Genomic DNA, 19,564 nt, shown 5'->3' with positions numbered 1-19,564 from the left:
GTAATTCTGCCATTGCCTCTGTGTGTGCCTCTTGATGTCATTCATCCATTCTTATTTTCTCCTCTATAAATGGGGCCTGGGGAAGGAGAAAGCCGCCTGCTTTAGAGACCAGCATCCTCTTCTAGAGCCTGGACTTAACCAGAAGGGAATCAGGATAAAATATTGAGAGGGGAGGATCTGTAAGGAGCCAAAGGTGGGGGACCCAGGGAGGTTAGAACCAGCCCCAGGGGGCCGGGGGGAGAGGAGCGGGGAGAAACAGAGCCTAGGGACTTCCCTGGCGGTCCAGTGGTTAAGACTCCCCACTTCCACTGCAGGAGGCGCGGGTTCGATCGTTGGTGGGGGAACTAAGACCCTGCGTGTCGTGTGACAAAAAAAAAAAAAAAAACAGAGCCTAACTTCCAGAGACTGCCAGTGAGTGAGGGGAGTGACTGACAGCTCTCTGTCCCCTGACACACTCATCTCAGGGCCCTTCACTGCCACTGTCCTGAATTCCCCATCATCACCACTACCAGTCACCGAGCTTTGCAAGGTACCACACCAGCACTTCACATGCACTAGTGTGTTGATTTCTCCTACTGCCTTTGAAAGTAAATACAGTTTCCCCCCATGTTACAGATAATGGATCTGAGGCTCAGTGATACGTAGTGATGTGCTGTGACGGCTAATGTTATGTCTCAACTCGACTGTGCCACAGAGTGCCCAGACATTTTGTCAAACATTATTCTGAGTGTGTCTGTGAGGGTCTTTCTGGAAGAGATTAACATTTGAATGCAGACTTAGTAAAGCAGATTACCTTCCCTAAGGAGGGTGGGCCCCATCCAATCAGTTGAAGGCCTGAATAGAATAAAAGGTTCTGACCCTCCCTGACTGCTTTCAAGATGGGACATTAGACTTGAAGTGAACTATCTGCTCCTCCGGGGCCCGCATTTGGAATCGCACCATCCATCGGCTCTCCTGGATCTCCAGCTTGCTGGCTGTAGATCTTGGGACCTGTCAGCTCCCATAATCACATGAGCCAGTTCCTCATAGTAAATCTCTTTCTATACACATCCTATTGGATCTCTTTCTCTGGAAAACCCTGACTAATACACTTGCCAAAGCTACACAGCTACTCTTTCCTCATTCTGCCAGTCTTTTTACCCACTCTCCTCCCTCCACACCTCACCTTGTCCCTGGAGCCTTTCCTGCCTGAGCCCCCTCACCTATCTTATCTCACATCCAGACACTGGCCAGTTCTTGCCTCCTCGTACCTCCCTGAATCCTTACAGGGCCATTCTCGTTGCAACTCTGACCCTGAGTCCTACACACATCCGGGTGGTCCTGTCAGGGAGCAAGGGTCTCAGCCCAAAAAAAGGAGGCTGTGTGGAGTGAATTCTCCCGTCCTATGCCACTACTCCTGATGACCCAGATGGAATCATTCAATCATGCCACGCCTGTGTGACTGTCCCCATGCCGGGCCGATGTCCTACCAAGGGGGACAAGGCACAATCCTGGCCCTCCAGGAACTCAGAGTCTCACAGAGGAAATGGACCAGAAGTTGCCCCTGGGTGAGAAAACACAACCAATGGTATGAAAAATGGCAGCAGGTTTTGCAGGGGCCGGAAGGGGCCAGGATGGAAGCCACTGCTGTCATCCCAGAAAGAGGCCTGTGGCCCGGAAGAGAAAGTGACACATTCAGAGTGAAGAGGAGTCCCAAGCCCTGCTCTCAGCAAGCTGGGAGGTGACTGGGCACCAGTGGAAAACCAAGACAGCTGCAGAGAGCACACAACAGCAACCTGAGGAGACGGACAAGAAGGGGGCTTGGCAATTCCAGGAAGAAGTGGGGCTGCAGGGAACCATGTTGGAGAGGCTTCCTGGAGAAGGAGACAGAAAAGAGCTGGAAAGAGGTCTCACTGAGGGCTGAGGGTGGGAACTGAGAGTTCCGAGGCAGGACAGGCCAGGACACAGGGAGCTGACTTCTCAGCCAGAGTCATGGCCAGCCAGTCAGACAGGCGACTGGCGAAGGCCCTCTGAGGCACGTCTGCAGCAAAGCCTTTGCGGAGGCACCTCGAAGGCCAACCCAAGACCTTGGGAGTAGGCAGCTGGCTTCCCATGGCGAGTGTGGCCTCGGACGGCCCCGCCCCATCCTAGTGCGCCCAGGGGAGAGCTGAGCCCTGAAGCTGGCCCGGCAGGCCACCCCCAACCGCTCCAGAGCTGACCCCAGTGCGTCACAGGGAGTGACTCAAGCCTCTGCAGCAACAATGAGTGAGACTGACGTCAGGCTGGGGGCCCCTGACAGTGGCCGGCTCGGCTGTGTAGCCAGCACCCTGCCCGCTGACCCTCTGATCCGAGCCAAGCCACAGGGGCCATGAGGACCAGCTGTCCCCTCTGACATCTGCCCCCTGGGATCCTGCGCAGGGGCTGCTCCACCTCCCACCCTTTCTGGATGTCACTCCCAGCCCCACCTCTTCCCAGGCAGAGGAAACGGCTGGGCGGATGAGAGAGTGGCAGAGGGCATGAGGAAGAGGTGGCGCCCAGCCCAGTCTCATCAGGCAGCCTCTAGACCTGGGCTGGGTGGGAGGGGGCGCATCTGCTGCCCTTTCCCCTGGGACACATGGGGCTCCGTCCTTCTGTGACGGGGAAGGGTGTTGTGTCTCTTTCTCTGAGAAGATCTACGTAGTTGTCTCTCTGACCAAGCTGGGGTGGTGCTTTATTTCTGTGTCCTGCCGGGGTAAGGGGTCAATCTCGCCTTCCTGCGAGGTCTGTGCCTCTGTTCCTTTGGGAGGTGTGTGCATATCTGTTGTTCTTTGGGGCAGAGGATTCTGTGAGGCTATCCTTGCAAAAGAAGAAGGATAGCTGTTTACCCACCCTTGGTAAGGGAGTCTCTCCACCTACTCCTGGGGGGGCTGCTTTTCTGTCCCAGGTTTCCTATCGGGTGGGGTCACCTCTGTAGCTATCCTCATGGTACCCCAGTTACCTGCTGCTTGGGCTACCCCAAGGCTGGGCGCCCCGGGTGGCGGCCCTTTCCCTCTGATGTTCCTTGACTAGGGCAGCAGCGGTCAGCACCCTGCCCGCCCGGCTCGCAGCTGGGCACTGCTCCCTGCTAACGCAGCACGTACCAAGACAGGCCCCCCCCTGCACTCCCCTCCCCAGCCAGCTGCCACCCCAGGCCCTCACAGCCCAGCTGGCATGATTTATGGTCCTGAGCCAGCACCTGGGTGAGACCTTGAGGAGACCTCAAGTGGCCCCCCCGGCCTGGCAGGGTCAGGGCCCAGCAGGAGGCAAAGGGGAACCAGGGTGGTGGGCAGGATGGCTGCAGCATGGGCCTAGGGGTGGGGGACGGGAGGCAGACGCCAAGGCCAGAGCCTCCAGGGCCCCAGAGCCTTCAGAGTCCATCTGGGGACCCTGGAATGTGCCTCCCGCCCTCAGAATGTCCCTGGCTGTGTGGGGAAGGGGATATTGAGGGGGTGGAGGGGGGTTTCCTCAGCCTTGCACTCCTTCCTGCCCTTCCCACAGGGGGCTGGACGTTTCCAAGTCCCACTAGGCAGCCTAGGCCTTACCCAATCAGCCCCCAGCCCGGGGGCCAGGGCAGGGCTGGCAGCGGGCTGAGCCTGCAGCAGAGAGAAGCAGCGGCTTGGGGCTCCAGGGAGAGCAGAGCAGCCGCCGGCTGAGCTGTGGGGCTGCAAGGCCAGGCCCGGACAGGGAGGCAAGGCGGACGGACGGAGGCGCACCCCTTCAGCCTCACGTTCTGAGAAGGCCCAGCAGCCCTGGGGTCACGGCTAAAGTCAGGGGCTCGGTGGGGCTGGGGCTCGTCCAGATTTAAGCTAAAACACGCTGGGAATCCTCAGACCCAACTCTCACGTGAGCGGGACACAGCACTGCCCTCAACCAGAACAGGCCCAACACAGCTGCCTCACGGCTACGGAAGGACGTCACTCGACCTGCGGACTGTCCAGCCACCACACAGCAGCCTCCCACCTCTGACAGGCTCTCACAGGCTTCCCTCTGCAGCCACAGAGCCGGCTACTACCCAGCCCGGCGCGTGGACACTCAGAGCAACCGTGCGGTATCGTACAGCTCAAGTACCGGCTGGCTGCCTGTGACCTTCAGAAGCTTCTCTACTTCCTTGAGGCCGACCCTCACCACCTAGCTCCGTAACCACGTCCAGGTGTAGCACAGTTTCCCCATCCCAGGCCCCCGTGAAGGGCCATCGGCCCCTGCTCAGAGTCTAGACCTCAGAGCTATGGCCCCAGTCACCGAGCCACCCCCAGACTGGGGAGGGGGCCAGGGCCTCTGGGCACGGGGCCCTGCGTGGGTGGGGTGCTGGGAGACAGGGAGGTAGGCTTCCTGGGTCTCCTGTGAGGACAAACAGCGGGATTTGAGGCCTTGGAAAATCCCGCCTGGGATTCCAGGCCCTGCCGGCGTCACTGCCTTTTGACTATTGTCCCCGACGGAAACGGCCCAGCCCCCGGGCCGCAGGGACAGAGCGGCCATTGTGAGGCCCCACCAGGCTCAATGCCCCCTTGTTCGCCCTCCTGGCCCCTAGCAAGACTCAGAGGCCAGTTCTTCCAGTTGCTAGTTGGAAAGAAAAGGCCTGCCTGCAGGCTCCAGCCCTTGGGCGGGGCAGGGCGGGGCAGGGCTGGAGAAATCAGCCCCCCAGCCCGTACCCCAACTGCCAGAGTCCTGGAAAGGAGCCACCATCCATGGAGCTTCTTTCATTTACAAGGACAGGGAGACCTAGTGGTTAAGTAGTTAGACCCATGCAGCTCAGCCACTTAGAAGTCAAGTGACCTTGGGAAAGTCATTTCCTTTCCTCTGAAATGAATTCTCCTCTTTGGTAAAAACAATAGCTATTACTTATTGGGTGCCTGCTACAAGGCAGGCACTGTTGGAAACACTTTGTATACATACATTCATTCATGTAATCACTATTAGCAACTTTGTGAAATAGGTACAACTAATTTCCCCATTTATAGATGAAAACACTGAGGCACAGAAAGGTAAAGTGACTTGCCCAAAATTGCACAGCTAGGAAGAGCTGGAGCCAAGATTTAAAGCCGGGTAGTCTGGTTCCGGAGTCCTCGCTCTTTACCCCTCTGCTGTGTTGCACGCTTTCCTTACAGTGTGGTACCGAGGGCTAGAAGTAACAAATATCATATGCAAGGAACTTGGCGGATGATAAATCCTAATATGTGGTAGCTGCTGTCATCACTATGGGGCCTAGATGTCTATAGGGACCAAGATTCTCCACTGCCCCGGCCCATTCCCGGCCCCTGGCCCCTCCTCAAACACCTTTTGCTTTCCCCAGGGGCCTGCCCTGTGCTCCACATCTGTCTTTGCCAAAGAGTGATTCAGAGGGAGAGGGACTCAGTCCAGCCACAGCTGGTGGGGGACTTCCCAGCAAGCTCTGCTCCTAACCAGAGTACTGCCACCAGACTCAACTCCGCGTGGAACAGATAGGAAACCAGGGCTCAGTGAGGAAGAGGGGCTTCTCAGAGAGCAGCGTGGAGCTGGGGTAGGGCTGAGAACAGAAGCAGATCTCCCAACCACCCCACCCCGAGCCCCGCCTTGCCAGGTGCTGGTGCTGTGACACAGGCTCACTCACGAGCTCTGGCGGGGGTGCCAGGGATGCGCGCTTGGCAGTCCGCACACTGCTGGCCGTGGCAGTCATCATGCACAGGGCCCAGGACTCCCCAGCCCACCCCACATGGACCCTTCAGAACAGAACCTGAGCGAGGGCAGGTGGCTGGGGACTCCTTGGGGAACCTGCAGACTGGGGCTGGAGCACCAGGGAAGGCCCTTGATTCGGTCCTACTGCAGAGCAGAGCCCTATTTTGTTCGACTTCCATCCAGCAGGGGCTGCCCTCATCCAGCCAGTTCCTAGGGGCTGTGGAGGTAGAGGTTCAGGGGTCCTGGGCCAAGGGCCCTGCTGGGTCATGAGGCTGGAAGGGCACTGAGAGCAGGGAAAGGGGCCGGACCCCGCGTGGCTACCTTGGGCCTCGGGTTAGGGTCAGGCTACGTTCATGTTTCTCGAAAGAGTGGCCTCCAGGCCTCCAGCCTCACAAACACCTGGGTGCTGGGTAAAAGTAGAGCTCCATGAGCCCCACCCCGTCAAATCTGAGTCTTTGGGGCAGAGCCTAGGAATTTTTGTTTTTTTTTTAAAGAATCAATTTTATTTATTTTTGGTTGCATTGGGTCTTTGTTGCTGTGCGCAGGCTTTCTCTAGTTGCGGCAAGTGGGTGCTACTCTTCGTTGCAGTGCGCGGGCTTCTCATTGCGGTGGCTTCTCTTGTTGCGGAGCTCAGGCTCTAGGCGCGCGGGCTTCAGTAGTTGTGGCACGCGGGCTCAGTAGTTGTGGCACGCAGGCTCAGTAGTTGTGGCGCACGGGCTTAGTTGCTCCGCGGCATGTGGGATCTTCCCCGACTAGGGATCAAACCCGTGTCCCCTGCGTTGGCAGGCGGATTCTTAACCACTGCGCCACCAGGGAAGTCCCTAGGAATTTACATTTTAAGCCAGCTAAGCATCTGATGGGCTTGGGGGATGGAGAACCTACGTGGGGGTATTTGGGCACAGGTAGGGACCTCAGAACAGTTTCCTTGCCAAGAGGGTGCTAGACGCGTGGGGAGAAATATTGAAAATGGCGATGGGAAGAAAACTTACACTGAGTAACGATAGCTGCTGTCACCATCCTGAGCTGCCTTGTACCCAGCCCTATGGTGGGCACCACACCCACCCCCTCGCAATCCCAGCAGCCAGGCGAGGTGGGGAATGCCCTCCTCCCTGTGTTACAGATGTGGAAGCCCAATCAGAGGCCATCACCCCAGGCTAGGAACTTACAGCCAAAGCCGGTGCTCTTATCCCTGGATGAATCAGCCTCCAGGCGCAGGCCCCATCCACGAGCCAGGCCTGCTTCCCAGAAGCTTTCTCCGTGTCGGAAACTAGTCTCAGTGCTTTGCATAACAACCCCATGAAGCAGCTGCGATTATTTCCACCTTTTACAAATGAGTAAACTGAGGCCAGTAAGCTCAGCCTGGTAACATCCCAGATTTATGGGTGCCCCCCCTGCCTCTCATGCCATTTGGGGGATGGGTGGTAGGGGGGGAGGGTGTCAGAGAGAGACAGGATCCTAGCTTCAGCTACACGTCTATTTTTTATTCAATATATTAAATATATTAATCAGAAAAGACACGTACTATAAATCCAGGAAAATACACAAATATAAATGCCAGAATCTGTCACTTGTCTTCCTCCTAGAGTGAGTCTATGTACACAGGGAAGGAGGGCGGGAAGAGAGAGCAAGTAGGAGGAGGCTGGTGGGGGCCCGTCCCTCCCTCCCAAACCCCACTCCCACCTCAACCTCTTCCTTCCTGTATTTACAGCAGCATTCGGCTTATTTACAGCATGGCGGTATGTGTGTTAAAAACGGTTTTATCTTACAAAAACATAAAGACCAGGGCTGGGCTGGGGGGTAAGACAAATAGTAAGGGTCACCCCTGTGAACGCATCCCCCTCCCCCAGGGCATGAACTCCCTGCCGACCTCCCAGAGCAGGTGGCGGGGAGGGGCGGCCAGTCTGCAGCTCAGGCCCAGGCTGAGGGGTGGTGCTCCAGGGGTCCGTGGGCCGTGGGCTAAAGGCACGTGGGGTGGCGTGTGAGCGTGCACACGGAGTGCACGCGTGTTCCCGGGCTGGGGTCAGAAGGGCAGCGTGTCCATAAAGATCTTCTCGACGATGGGCGGAGGGGGCACCAAGTCCTCCAGCTTGAGGTAGAAGATGCGCTGCAGGCCCTGGGTGCACAGGGTCCGCAGCTCGGGCAGCTTGCCCAGCAGGCGCGACAGGCAGCTGGCGGGCTGAGGCTCGCCTGCCTCGGCCGAGACATGCTCCTTCAGGCAGCTGGCGATGCGGTTCTGCAGCTCCTCTACCCTGCAAGGCTCCTGCAGCCCGTGCCGGTCTGCGGGGAAGGTGCAGGATTAGCTGCACAGCTGAGAAGCAGACGCCCCTCTCCCCGGCCTCTCCCAGGTCTCTGGAACGGCCGCCAGTGACCAGGCCCCACAGCCCTCTGCACTGTGCAAAAGCACAGGAGCCCGCTTCTGAGCCCCAGCAGAAGCCTAGCAAGGCAGCAACGTTCATTATCCTCATCTTCCAAGTGACACAGTGAGGCCCAGAGAGGTTAAATGACTTGCCTAAGGTCGCAAAAAGGAAATAAAACCCTACGCAGGTTTTCTGACGAGGCCAGTGTTGCTTTTGGTTTTTTTCCCCCCAGACTGTGAGAAACCCTGGGTTTGAGCAGCAGTGTTTCAGAGGCCACCTCCAAGGAAAGCGGGCCTCAAAACCCACCACACTCTCTCTGCAGCCTAGAGCGCCTCAGATTTCGTCCTACAGTTTTTTGCCCTATGTAGCTTTGTGAAATTTCAGTTAAAAAAATTAAGTGAAAAAGAGGTGGGGGCAGATTCTGGTGCTTTAAAAAATAAAGAGACCCGAAAACCTCCGCATTTAATGCCAAAAACTCCATCCGGCATAATTATATTTACATAAAGTACACAACAAGCACAGCTAATCTGTGCTATTAGCAGTCGGGGTGGCAGCCACCTTTTGGGGAACTGATGACAGGAAGGGGGCACAAGGAGGGGTTCTGATGTCCCGGTCATGTCTGTTTCTTTTTTTTTTTTTTTTTTTTGCGGTAGGTGGGCCTTTCACTGCTGTGGCCTCTCCTGTTGCGGAGCACAGGCTCCAGACGCGCAGGCTCAGCGGCCATGGCTCACGGGCACAGCCACTCCGTGGCATGTGGGATCCTCCTGGCCCGGGGCACGAACCCGTGTCCCCTGCATCGGCAGGCGGACTCTCAACCACTGCGCCACCAGGGAAGCTCATGTCTGTTTCTTGATCTAGGTGCTGTTTATGTGCACATGCTCCGTTTGTAAAAACTTCCTGTGTGTAACACGATTAAGATTTTAAAAACAAACCCAAACTTCAGGCCACACATGACACCTACACGATCAGGATCTGTGGTCCTCTGGGATAACTCACAGGCTGGCTTGGTTTGCAGTCAGCCACAGCTGGGCCTGAAGCCTGGCTCTGCCACCTGCCAGCTGTGTTGCCCTGAGCCATGCTTACCCCTCTCTGCATCTAATCACCCTCGCTCCACAAGGTGGGGGCCCAGGAAGGGCCAGGTGCCCGCCCATCCAGGGCCAGGCCCTCAGGCCCTCCCCATCTCCCCAGGTCTGTGGAACTAGCCACCCACCTGTGATAAGGACAAGCGCAGAGAGGCAGGCAAAAGCAGGGACGTCGACGACCAAGCTGTGCAGGGAGCGAGAGAAGGCCAGGATGCTGTCGATCCAGTCCCCGAAGCCACGGGCACACTGCAGCCGGTGCAGCACCAGGCCCGAGCAGAAGATGAGCTTCCCCTCAGCCGGCTTAGACCTGGTGGGCAGGGATGCAGACACGAGTCAGAGGGGCTGGAGGGCAGGGCGGCAGGGTGAAGGGTGAGCAGACAGCCGGAAGCTCACCGGTAGGCCAGGCGGAGGATGAAGAGCTCCAGGAAGGCCGACTCCAGCAGCAGGTCCTGGTCCCCAGGGGACAGCTCGGCAAAGCCGGGGATCTTCTCAGCCCACTTGCGGATAACCTCCAGGGAACCCGAAAGCAGGTCGTAAAACTGCTGCACGTCCCCGGCATCCTCCTTCCCGAAGTGGGGCAGCACCAGCTCCTGGAACTAGGAAGCGGCCTGGCGGGGTCAGACCCCAGGGAAAGCCCCGCACCAAGGCCGCCATGTACAGCCATGACGCGCCCTCCCTCGGATGTCAGATCCCGGGGGTGAGAGTGGAGCTGAGATTCCGCCCACACTTGCTTGCCAACTCTCACATATTAACCCAGGGCCACAGCTGCTGGAAGGAGCACGTTTTTCTAATTGGCCCCTGCCCAAAGGGGTACATTTCCCCATCTGGTCAGCCTGGAGGGGCCTCCTCTTTTCAATTTGTGGAACTGGGGGTTTTCTAATGTGCAGGAAAGCGCTGAATGTGCGGTAGGCGGGGCCTCACCTTGGAGTAGTCCAGTTTGGAAGTGCTGGGCCCCGAGTCCAGATGTGCCCGGACCAGGGAGGTGAGCAGATTCGCAGGGGAGGCATCCGGGGGCTGCTTGGGCTTGGAAGGGAGCCGCCCCCGCCGCCCCTTCAGGCTGTCTGTCCGGACAACTGCAGGGAAATGGGCAAGGGTGAGCAAGGGAGGAAAGGAGCCAGGGAAGGGCCTCTCAGCCCAAGCCGTGCCCAGCAGTGCTGGGCAGCAACCCCAAGTGCAAGGACCTAGAGCCCCCGAGACCCAGGGGAGTCTGCAGGGACCTCCCCCACCACAAGGCAGGCAGGTGGACCAGAGGTCGGGGAGGAAGTAGGGCCGAGGCATGCCCTGCCCTGCGGCCCACCAGAACAAATGTCTGGGGGACTCTGCCGGCCCCACCCCACTCAGGCCCGCCGCTGTCCCACTGGGCCTGTGCCAGCCACCCACCTTCCTTCACCATGCCCACAGCCAGGCACTTCTGGAAGCGACAGAACTGGCAGCGGTTTCGCCGTCTCTTGTCCACAGGGCAGTCCTTGTTAGCCAGGCAGATGTACTTGGCATTTTTCTGCACTGTGCGCTGGGGGGGGGGGGGGGGCAACACGGAACACGCTGTCAGAGCGTGGGGATGGGGGGAGCCCAGGGGAGGGAAGCGACCAGATCCTACTGCCATCGCAGACAAAAGCGCTCTCTGTTCACAGCTATTTTTCTAACATTTGGGTGGCAGGGGAGGGAGAGATGGATGGGTGGGGGAAGGAAGAGAAAAGTCTTGGGGACACTGGGGGAGGGTTCGGCCTCACCCTCAGGACACAAGATTAGGGGCTCGGGGCTCCCCAGCAGCTGGTACTTCTTAACGTGCCTGCGTCCGCCTGCCCCTTCCCTGGGGCAGACACGAGAGGGCTGAGGAGGGGCTGGGGGTGGGGACGGGAAGCGAAGCAGGCACCCAGCACTGGGACAAACACACAGCCTGTTCCCAAGTCCGCCCCCAGCCCTCAAGCACCAAGCCCTCTTCTCAGATCCTTTCATCTCGCGCCAGGAACACGAGTGCCTGGGGCCCCCCTTCCCACCAGGACCTTGAGTGGGGGGAGGCCAGGCAGAGGAAAGCTAGAGGCTGGCCACTGAACTTCCCCTCGTGGGTACCCCTGCAGCCCGCACCCTCTGCCCAGCTCTCACCCCTCCCTCCATAACTCTACAGCCCCAGTCCCAGCATGAAAAGGTCCCAGCTCCCTGCTCCCAGGACAGTAGCCCACCTGGCAGGCCTGCCCTCTGCTTAAAGAGCAGAACTTGTTGGGAGGAGAACCCAAGGGAAGTCACCACAGACCCTGCTGGGGTGAGAGAGCAGCCTGTCCCACCTCTCATAAAAAGCTACCCCCCGGGCAGCCCAGTACCTTGAAGAAGCCCTTGCAGCCCTCGCAGGTGCGGACACCGTAATGCTGGCAAGAGGCGTTGTCCCCACACACAGCACAGCGGCCCTCGCTCGCACCCGGAGCCCCACTCCGGGCCTTGGCTGGGGTCACGGGCGCATCCACCATCCCCAAGCCGTCGAGGTGCGAAGAAGCGGGCACCAGGCCTGGGAACGCTGTCGGCATGGAATAGCTCTCTCCCTCCCCCAGCTGGTGGGCAGCCTGCGAGGGGAACAGCCTCAGGGGGCTCTGGGCCAGGCTGGGACTGGGGCCGGGGGGAGGGCTGAAGGAAAAGAAGGTCAGCGGCTGGGGGTGCCCAGAAGCCTTGGGCGGCTGCTCTGTCCATGCCCGCATGCCTTCGTAAGTCTGGCTGGGCGAGAAGGGGCCGAAGGAGCCGTCCCAGGGAGAGAGCTGCGGCGGCTGGAAGCTGGGCGTGGACGGTGACGGGGCTGAGCAGGGGCTGCCATAGTAGTCGGAGCCGCTGGAGGACAGGGTCTCGTCGAGAGGGCCGCTCAGGGTGCCGGGGTAGCAGCCGAACACCTGGAAGTCCTCGAACTTGAATGAAGCGGAGGCAGGGGAGGTGGCTGACGATGAAGACGTGGAGGAGGCCGAGGAGGAGGCCGAGGAGCACGGCTGGGCTGTTCCCGGCAGCTGGTACAGGAAGGTGTCAAACTCCCCCGTGTAGCCGTCCATGAAGGTGCTGAAGCTGGGCAAGGCCGTGGGGACAGCGGGGGCCGCCTCAGGGCTGGCCAGGTCCATGGTGGGCTTGCTGAGCTCGGGGGTCAGGGGCTCACGGGGTCCTGGGCTCGATGCTGGTGTCCCATACTGGGCTTGGATACAGGGCATCTCTGGAGAAGGAAGAGACCAAAGGGTGGGGAAGGGGGGAGTCAGTGAGAGAAGCCTGAGGCCTGACCTCTAAGTATAGGCCCCTGAGTTGCCAGGTGGCAGGAGTCCCAGCCAGACAGGGGACACGAGGCGTTAGGGCCACAGCCCACCACAGAACCCAGGAATCCTGGCCCCCAGCCAGAGCACCGTCTCGACCTCCATGTCACAAAGCCCCTGGGCAATGGCCCAGCAAGAGTGGGCTCAAGTCGGAAGGCCAGCCACACCCCAGGCAGCCTGGGGACCCTAGGGAAGGCATCTAGCCAGCATTTCTCTGCTGGAACAGGGGAAAGCTGTGTTCCTCCAGCCCCCTGCCCCTCCCTTACTGGGTAAGGCATGGGTGGGGGCTGGGAGAAGGGTGGGTGGGAGAGGCAGCCAGGCAAGGCCTGAGCCCAGTCCCGGGAGCAGATATGTCGTCCCTCCAACCTGGCACTTCTGGGAATATTCCCAGGCATGGCCCAGCCTCTCCCAAACCCCCTCTCCTCCTCCCCACACAGTGCCAGTGCCTGGGCTGAGGGACATCCTGCAGATGGAAAAGGAGCTGGGAGTGAAGGCCCAGCTGCCTACGAAAGCAGCCTAAGCAGCAGCGAGCCTGTGCCCCTCCACCCCCACCCCCACCCGTCCCCACCCTACGTACTGAGCAAAGGCTGCAGATCCCACGCGCACCCCAGTCCTGCCATCTGGGGACAGGCACCCACTCTACGCTGCCTGGGATGCTCCCAGAAGCAAAGAGAAAGGGAGCGCGGCCTCCTTACCCAGTCCCCAGCTCCCCAGGGGATCAGGTAACCTGGTTCCAGACCTCTAAAGGCCGCGTGCTGGAAGGGGGAGCGTGAGGGAGAAAGCAGCCCTGGGCTTCCAGGAGAAGTCCTGAAGAGGAATTCCTCTGCTACCCCCAAAGCGTCTCCCCCTGTTATTTTTATGAGAACACTCAAGAGTCCAGGAGGCTGGAGATGGCTGTGCAGGGAAGAGGAGGAGCCTGCTGGTGAGTGCCGGAAGCCCGGGTCCCTCCGCTAAAGAGTTCTGTGCCCTGAAGAAACCAGGAGCTCAGGCAAAGGTGGTCACACCCTGCCCCAAACCTGAGGAGCCTGAAGGAGCAGACGGAGCATCATTCGGGGGGATCCCTAAGTTCGCAGACAAGTCAAGACCTAACGCAGGGGAGGCTCCGGGACGGTTCCCCATCCCACCTCCTGGCTTGGCGGTCTCCGTGACCCTGGCCTCATCAGTCAGGGAGGGAGGCTGGGTAAGAAAGGAAGCTGAAGCAGAGTGCCATAGTCAAGGGGGACAGCAGGAGGGGCCGAGGCCGGCATCACCTCCTGGCCAAGAGCCCAGGGAGTCCTCTGGTTCTAGCCTTTCTCTCACCTCCTTGGGCCCCGGACAGGGCAGCTCCACCCCTGACCTGACACTCCCACAACCAACCCAGACAACAGAGCCCCCAGAAACTCTGGCCCCACCCACCCAGTGGCACCCGTCCAGAGGCACTGAGCACCTGCAAGAGGTAAGGGTGGCCACGTCTGCCTGCGCTACGACAGCCTGGGCAGGGATGGGTTTGGGTGGAGGAAAAGAGGCAGCAGCTACACAGGGTTGGGCTGGGCGTTCCAGCCTTATTCAAATCCCGTTTCTCCACGTGGACGTCCCACATCCGGATCAATCCCCACCAAACTACCCCCACCCCTGCCTTCCTGCAGGTACTTAATGACACAAGATATGGACCTACATGTAGCCTTTGGCGGAAGCACAGGGAGAAGGAAGAGGCGGGTTGAAGGAGGGAGCAGGGAGAATCCAGCTTCAGGCGGGTCCTGGCAACACTGTGGTTTGCACCTGTCGTGCTGAACAAGCCTCAGGCTGCACCCTACCTGTGTGATCCAACATAGACCAAGGCGGGAGTGGGGCAGGGCTGGTATCCTCTAGGTGGTACCACACCACAGAACGCAACATTAGCAACTGGATCCAAGGATCCCAAAGGATGACGCTTTCCACCACGCTCCCTCCCTCTCTCCCTCTCTCCCTCTCTCTCACACACGCAGACAGACGCAGATCCAAGCTACAGTAAAAACAATCTTCCCTACGCTTCCAGAGACCCTGCTCCTGCCGGTGAGAAGACGCCTCTATTCCAACACACAGCAGCACCCCCTGCACAGTTCAGCCAATGCTGACCTCAACAATCTAGACCTCTCCTAGATAATCCAGGGAGAAACTTCCAGCTGCGGGTCACCACAAACTAAGCCACAGCCTCTAAAGTGTTAAGAAAACAACTAACGGCTGGGGTGCGAGCTGACAAGCTGGGAAGAAGGAGACCCTTTTGGAAATTCAATCCTGGTAGGAGTCAGATACATCCCAGCAGCCCAAGCTCTGTGCACCTTCTCCCCCACGCACACTGTACTGAGACCCCAACCAGCAACTAAGTCCCAGGCGCCCGGTGCCCACTAAAGGACCCTGGGAGACTGAACTCCAGCCAGTCTCCTACTGAACAGGTTCCCACTGCTGGCGCCAACCTAACCCTCTGTGGCTTCCACCTTGCACAGACATGGCCCCCCCCCCGCCACACACACACACACACACACACACACACACACACACACACACACACACACACACACACACACACACAGCGCTCAGTAAACTCCAGTCCGATCTGAGTCCTCATCCCGTTCCAACCGCTAACCCCCAACGCCAGAACTGCATCCTACTCCCGCCCTCCTTCATGCTGACCCTAAAACACCCTTTCTGCCCGCGCGAACACCCATCTCCTTCATGCAGCAAGCCCCCCAACCCAAAACAGAGCTCTGTGGAGATGCACGCTTCCCGGGGGTCACCTACCCGGCTGGCTCCTGCTCCCCGTGCCCAGGACCGGCGCCCCAAGTCGCAGCCCGGTCCCGCGTGCGCTCCCGCGGTCCTGCACACTCCCCCAACTTTCGCAGCCTCCACCACTGGGACTCCCGGCCGCGCCGGACCCTGCTCTTAAGCGCTCCGTGACGCACGGGGAGGGGCGGGGGCGCCACTGACGCACGCGGCCGGGCGAGCTCTGGCCATACAAGGGCGCGGGGGGCGGCGCGGTTCCGGCGGGAGGCGGCCAGGGGTAGGCACGGGGACGGAGAGCCCGAGGAGGCGGGGCGAGAGGGGGGGCCTGGAATGTCTGCGCGCGTGACGCACGCGGGGTTCCATTGACGCAGGGAGCGCGGATTGTTTGATCTATAAATAGTCCCCCCTCGCCCTCTACGCCAGCTAAAAATAGCAGCTCGCGGATTCGCGAGGCTCCTCCGGCAGGACCCAGCACCGGCCCGGGGCCCCTGGAGCCGAAATAAGCAGCCCGAGGGCCAGAGCCCAAGAAAAGGGTGCTCTAGCGCCGTGGCTGCGGGGCTTCCCCGGACGAGGAGCTCCTCACCCTCCGGCGGCTCCCGGGAGCCACGAACGCGCCCGGCTCCGCTTTTGCACCCTCCCCAGCCCTTCCAGCGGGCACGGGGAAGGCCCAGGGCTGGGGCGGGCAACTCAGAGACTCACCCCGGGGAACCTGCGCCCCCCACCTCAGCCCAAGGCGCTGCCACTGCACTTGACCCTTCTTCCCCAGCGGGGTCTCGGGCTGTCACACTCTCACACACACACACACACACACACTTATTCCCTCCCCCCAATTTCTCATGCAAAGTACCTTCCGGAGGGCAGGGATTCGCCAAGCCCAAGACAGGCCAACTGGCTGTGCTTCACAGCTGAAGTTGATTTCTCACCACTACCCTCCCCAGTCCCTGACAGGGTGAAAGCACTCTAGTTGGGAAATTACAGAATTTCAGAACCGGGTGGAGCCTGAGAAATCTTTTCGAATCTGTGCCGACTCTTCCCCACTTTATAAATAAACAGGCTCAGCAAAATAATAGCAGTTGCTCAAGGCCACAGAGCAAGGTGGTGGCACACTGGGGTGGAACCTGACTACATCTCTAGGGGATCCCTTCACAGCCTCCGCTGTCCATGATCGAGGAGTTCCCACCTGCAGCCTTCCCGGGAGCCCTCGCCTGCTAGGTGGGAGAGGAAGGAAGAAAAGGCTAATATTTAGAAGAAGAGAGCCCCTCCCCACACCCCTGCCCCTCTCCCCTCTCCACACTGAGCTTGCGCCCACGGACCCCACTCTGGCCTCCCCTGGTCACCCAACAGCACTTTCCTCTACCCTTGAGGCACTTCCTGCTCCTCACTTCCACTCTCACCTCCGTCTCAGGTTTCCCACACCCTGCTCTCCAGCCCCCACTTCTGTCCACTCAAAGGTCCCACCAGCACCTCAAACGTCACCCGTTCCAGACAGAGCTTGCCGTCTCTGCACTCCCCGCCTGCCACCCATCTCTGCTCCTGATGCCCCACGTGCTACTTTTCACTCTTTCCTGAAATTCTATTTTGGAACTTCTCTTGGATCCTCCGTTCCTAATTGCCAGCCAGAGCCCACGCCTCACTGGTGCCTGAAGGCAGCAGACCAGCTGATTGAGGCCAACGACCTCCCCTTCTCCCTTCTTCTTGCCCGCACCCATTAAGAAACTGCCCCTTCACCAGCCTGCCTCCTCTTCCCAAACCCTACTGCCCACCACGGATGGAGCAGTCTTCATGTAACACCAGCATCATTCGGTGAACCGGTCAGAACCTAGCATAGCTCCCGCACTGCAGCCCACAGTCTCAACATGGACCAGTCTTCAGAGAGCTCTGGCCTTTGCTAAAACATCTTCCAAAGACGCTTCAACGGCCACCTGCGTGCAGATGAAGTGTGGGCAGGATGGTGTTTAGCCAAAGTTTTGTTTTTCTTTGTCTTGGGCTTTTGCAGAAGATATTACTTGGATAAAAAGGATTCCACAGCTTAAAACTGCTTTGAAACCACTAATATAATTCATGTCTTCCCATTTTGCAGATTAGGACCCAAGGGCTCCCAGAAGAGCTGCACCTTGCTCAGAAGCACGAACAAGTCCGGGCTGGTGAAACTAACCCAGCTGGGTCACGGGCTGGTTTCCCCACCTAGCCCCCCGCCCCCCAGCCCAGAAGGGCCTTCCTCAGAAAATAAAAACAATTCTAATATGTTAGCAAAAGATGATTAGCCAGGCCAGTGTTCTTCCCAGGTCAGTGTTCTTCCCTCCAAAACTCATCAGCAAAAGAAAAAAAGAGACAAGAAAAAGTATATTAGCTGCAGCCTTAATGGCTCTTTGAAAGCTGACCTAGCCTTGAGCCCTAGCACCCCCTTTTTTCCCCACCACTGTCCATCTGTAAAGAGCAACACAGACCATCCCCTACCTTTCCCATGGGGAGGCCCACCCAGGAGCCCCAGGGAACTCAAGTGTGGTGAGGAGCTGTCCAGGTCCCCAGTCTAAATCTCCACGTCTCAGCATCCAGGCTCCAGATTTGTGCCTGCAGCCCAGGCCCCATCTCCGTGGGAGATGGCAGATTTGGAGGTTGCAGTCTTGCTGCCCCAAAGGCAGAGGGTGGAAGAGACAGCAGCAGCGACCACCTGGCCATGCTTGTGGAGGTGGGGGATGCTGGGGGCTTGGAACACACTACACTCTGAAAGTAAGTAAATAAGGAGAAAAAGGAACACACCCGGGGAGCACCTAGCCTAAGACAGAGAGGGGAGAGGCGAGAGGGGCTTGGGGACCTCAGGCTTCATCCCTGCTGGCCAGATGCCCTCCAGGGAGGGTGGCCTGGGGCTCTGAGGTGGAATCTGGCCAAGGTGGAACTCTTGAAAAGGCATAACTGATGCAGACATTGGGAGACCTGGAGCATAAGCTGGTCGAAGACTGGACGGAGACTCCAAGGGACCCCACTAAGCCCAACCTTTAGGAGCAAGGTCAGAGTGAACAGCTCATTGTGGGGTAGGTAAGGGTTGGAAAGAGACAGGTAATGATGGCAGAGGTATCCGAAACTAGAGGTGAGGACCAGAAGGTAAAGCAGGGCCATGATAACACAGGAAGGGCAGGGAAAGATGCTGTGCTGGAGACGAGACAGCTGCCCAAGGTCAGGCTCGCACAGCACAGCACAGCCCACCAATCTACCCTCACCACCCCCAGGATCCCCGCTGCCCCAATATAAAGACCTTGGGCTAAACCTTCCCACCACCCATTGGGCACATTGTTCCTCTTCCTTCTATTCTAACCCTACTCATCCTCTAAGACATCAGCTCATAACACCCTCCTGGACCAGCCTAACTCTTAATAATAAGTACCTTCTCACTGGAGGGTTTGGGGGTGGGGGAGTGAGGAACACCAGTGAAGGGTCAGACCCTCGGCTTAGGGCACGTCACGTGGATTCTTCCACTTAACCCTCTCCCTAACCGTCTACGTTTGGAATTACCACCTACATTTTATAAATGAGGAGGAGGCTTAGGGGCCAGGAATCAGACTCCCCGAACTCCCAGTTCTGCGCTAGACCCACTGCCCTCAACTCTGAACTCCAGAGCTCTGGCTTCTGGCCTCACAAGCCTCGAGTCTCACAAGTGCACCACAGAGCTGGTACGCACAAGGCCTATAAGCTGGAAACAGCAGTGCCTACGAGGGCGTCTCGGGGGGGGGCTGGAAGCGTCCCAGTTCCTAGTCTGAACGGTGGTCACCTGGGTGTGCTCAGTATGGAAACGTAATCACACTCTATGCTCTCAAGATTTCACGTCTGTGATTTGCATGCTTTTCTGTATGTATGTTATACCTTCAGAAAGAAAAGTTTATTTACAAAAATAGCCACACCTAAATGGAAGAGACATATTTATTCAAATGGAGGCAGATGCTGCTAGAGTTTCCTGAAATCACAGAGAAACAGTGGCTGTTTCTCATTACGTTATTCGTTCTATCGACACAGACTCAAGAGCACAGCTACGGTTAGGAGAGGCCGCAGCATCTGACATCAGAAAGGGGTCCTCTCGCAGTATGTTTTCTGAACCACTCAGCTCGGGCCTGGCCCCTGCTAGTCAAATCTTGTGGGGCTCGGGGACTCTCGTGCTCAGGCCATCCCTCCCCCGACAACCAGTGTGTGAACGGGAGGGCAAGGCCCTGTCTCTCCCACCTTGGCAGGAGGCCCCTTCATGCATCCTCAACAGTAAGTAGCCCAGGGCAGGCCGCAAATGGGCAGCCAAAGTACACCATCGTCCCCCAGCCAAGACGGTGGGTAAATAGGACACGGAGGAAGTGGAACTGCACAGCCCCTTTCCCACGCTGCCCCGCCCACCTCAGGCTGGCCCCTGCCCCTGCTGAGCAAAGGGCAGGAACTTGCCCTACTTTCGCCAAGACCATCCTCACCCATGGGCCTCCACACC

At 58.6% G+C, this 19,564-nt stretch overlaps 1 protein-coding gene across 1 annotated transcript; it reads right to left on the bottom strand.

The window, feature by feature from the left end:
• Positions 1-7,185: 7,185 nt before the first annotated feature.
• NR4A1 (nuclear receptor subfamily 4 group A member 1) lies at positions 7,186-15,203 on the bottom strand. Its single transcript, XM_082849725.1, has 7 exons — positions 15,121-15,203; positions 11,407-12,269; positions 10,469-10,598; positions 10,010-10,161; positions 9,482-9,684; positions 9,217-9,395; positions 7,186-7,926 (listed from the first exon to the last, which is right to left on the bottom strand). The coding sequence occupies exons 2-7, from the start codon at positions 12,265-12,267 to the stop codon at positions 7,670-7,672; spliced, it is 1,782 nt and encodes a 593-aa protein (XP_082705851.1). The 5' UTR covers positions 12,268-12,269; positions 15,121-15,203; the 3' UTR covers positions 7,186-7,669.
• Between the last annotated feature and the right edge of the window lie 4,361 nt (positions 15,204-19,564).

The sequence above is a fragment of the Leucopleurus acutus genome (genome assembly GCF_964270905.1).
Source record: "Leucopleurus acutus genome assembly, chromosome: 11".
Taxonomy (NCBI): domain Eukaryota; kingdom Metazoa; phylum Chordata; class Mammalia; order Artiodactyla; family Delphinidae; genus Leucopleurus; species Leucopleurus acutus.
This window is presented reverse-complemented; position numbering and strand designations above follow the sequence as displayed.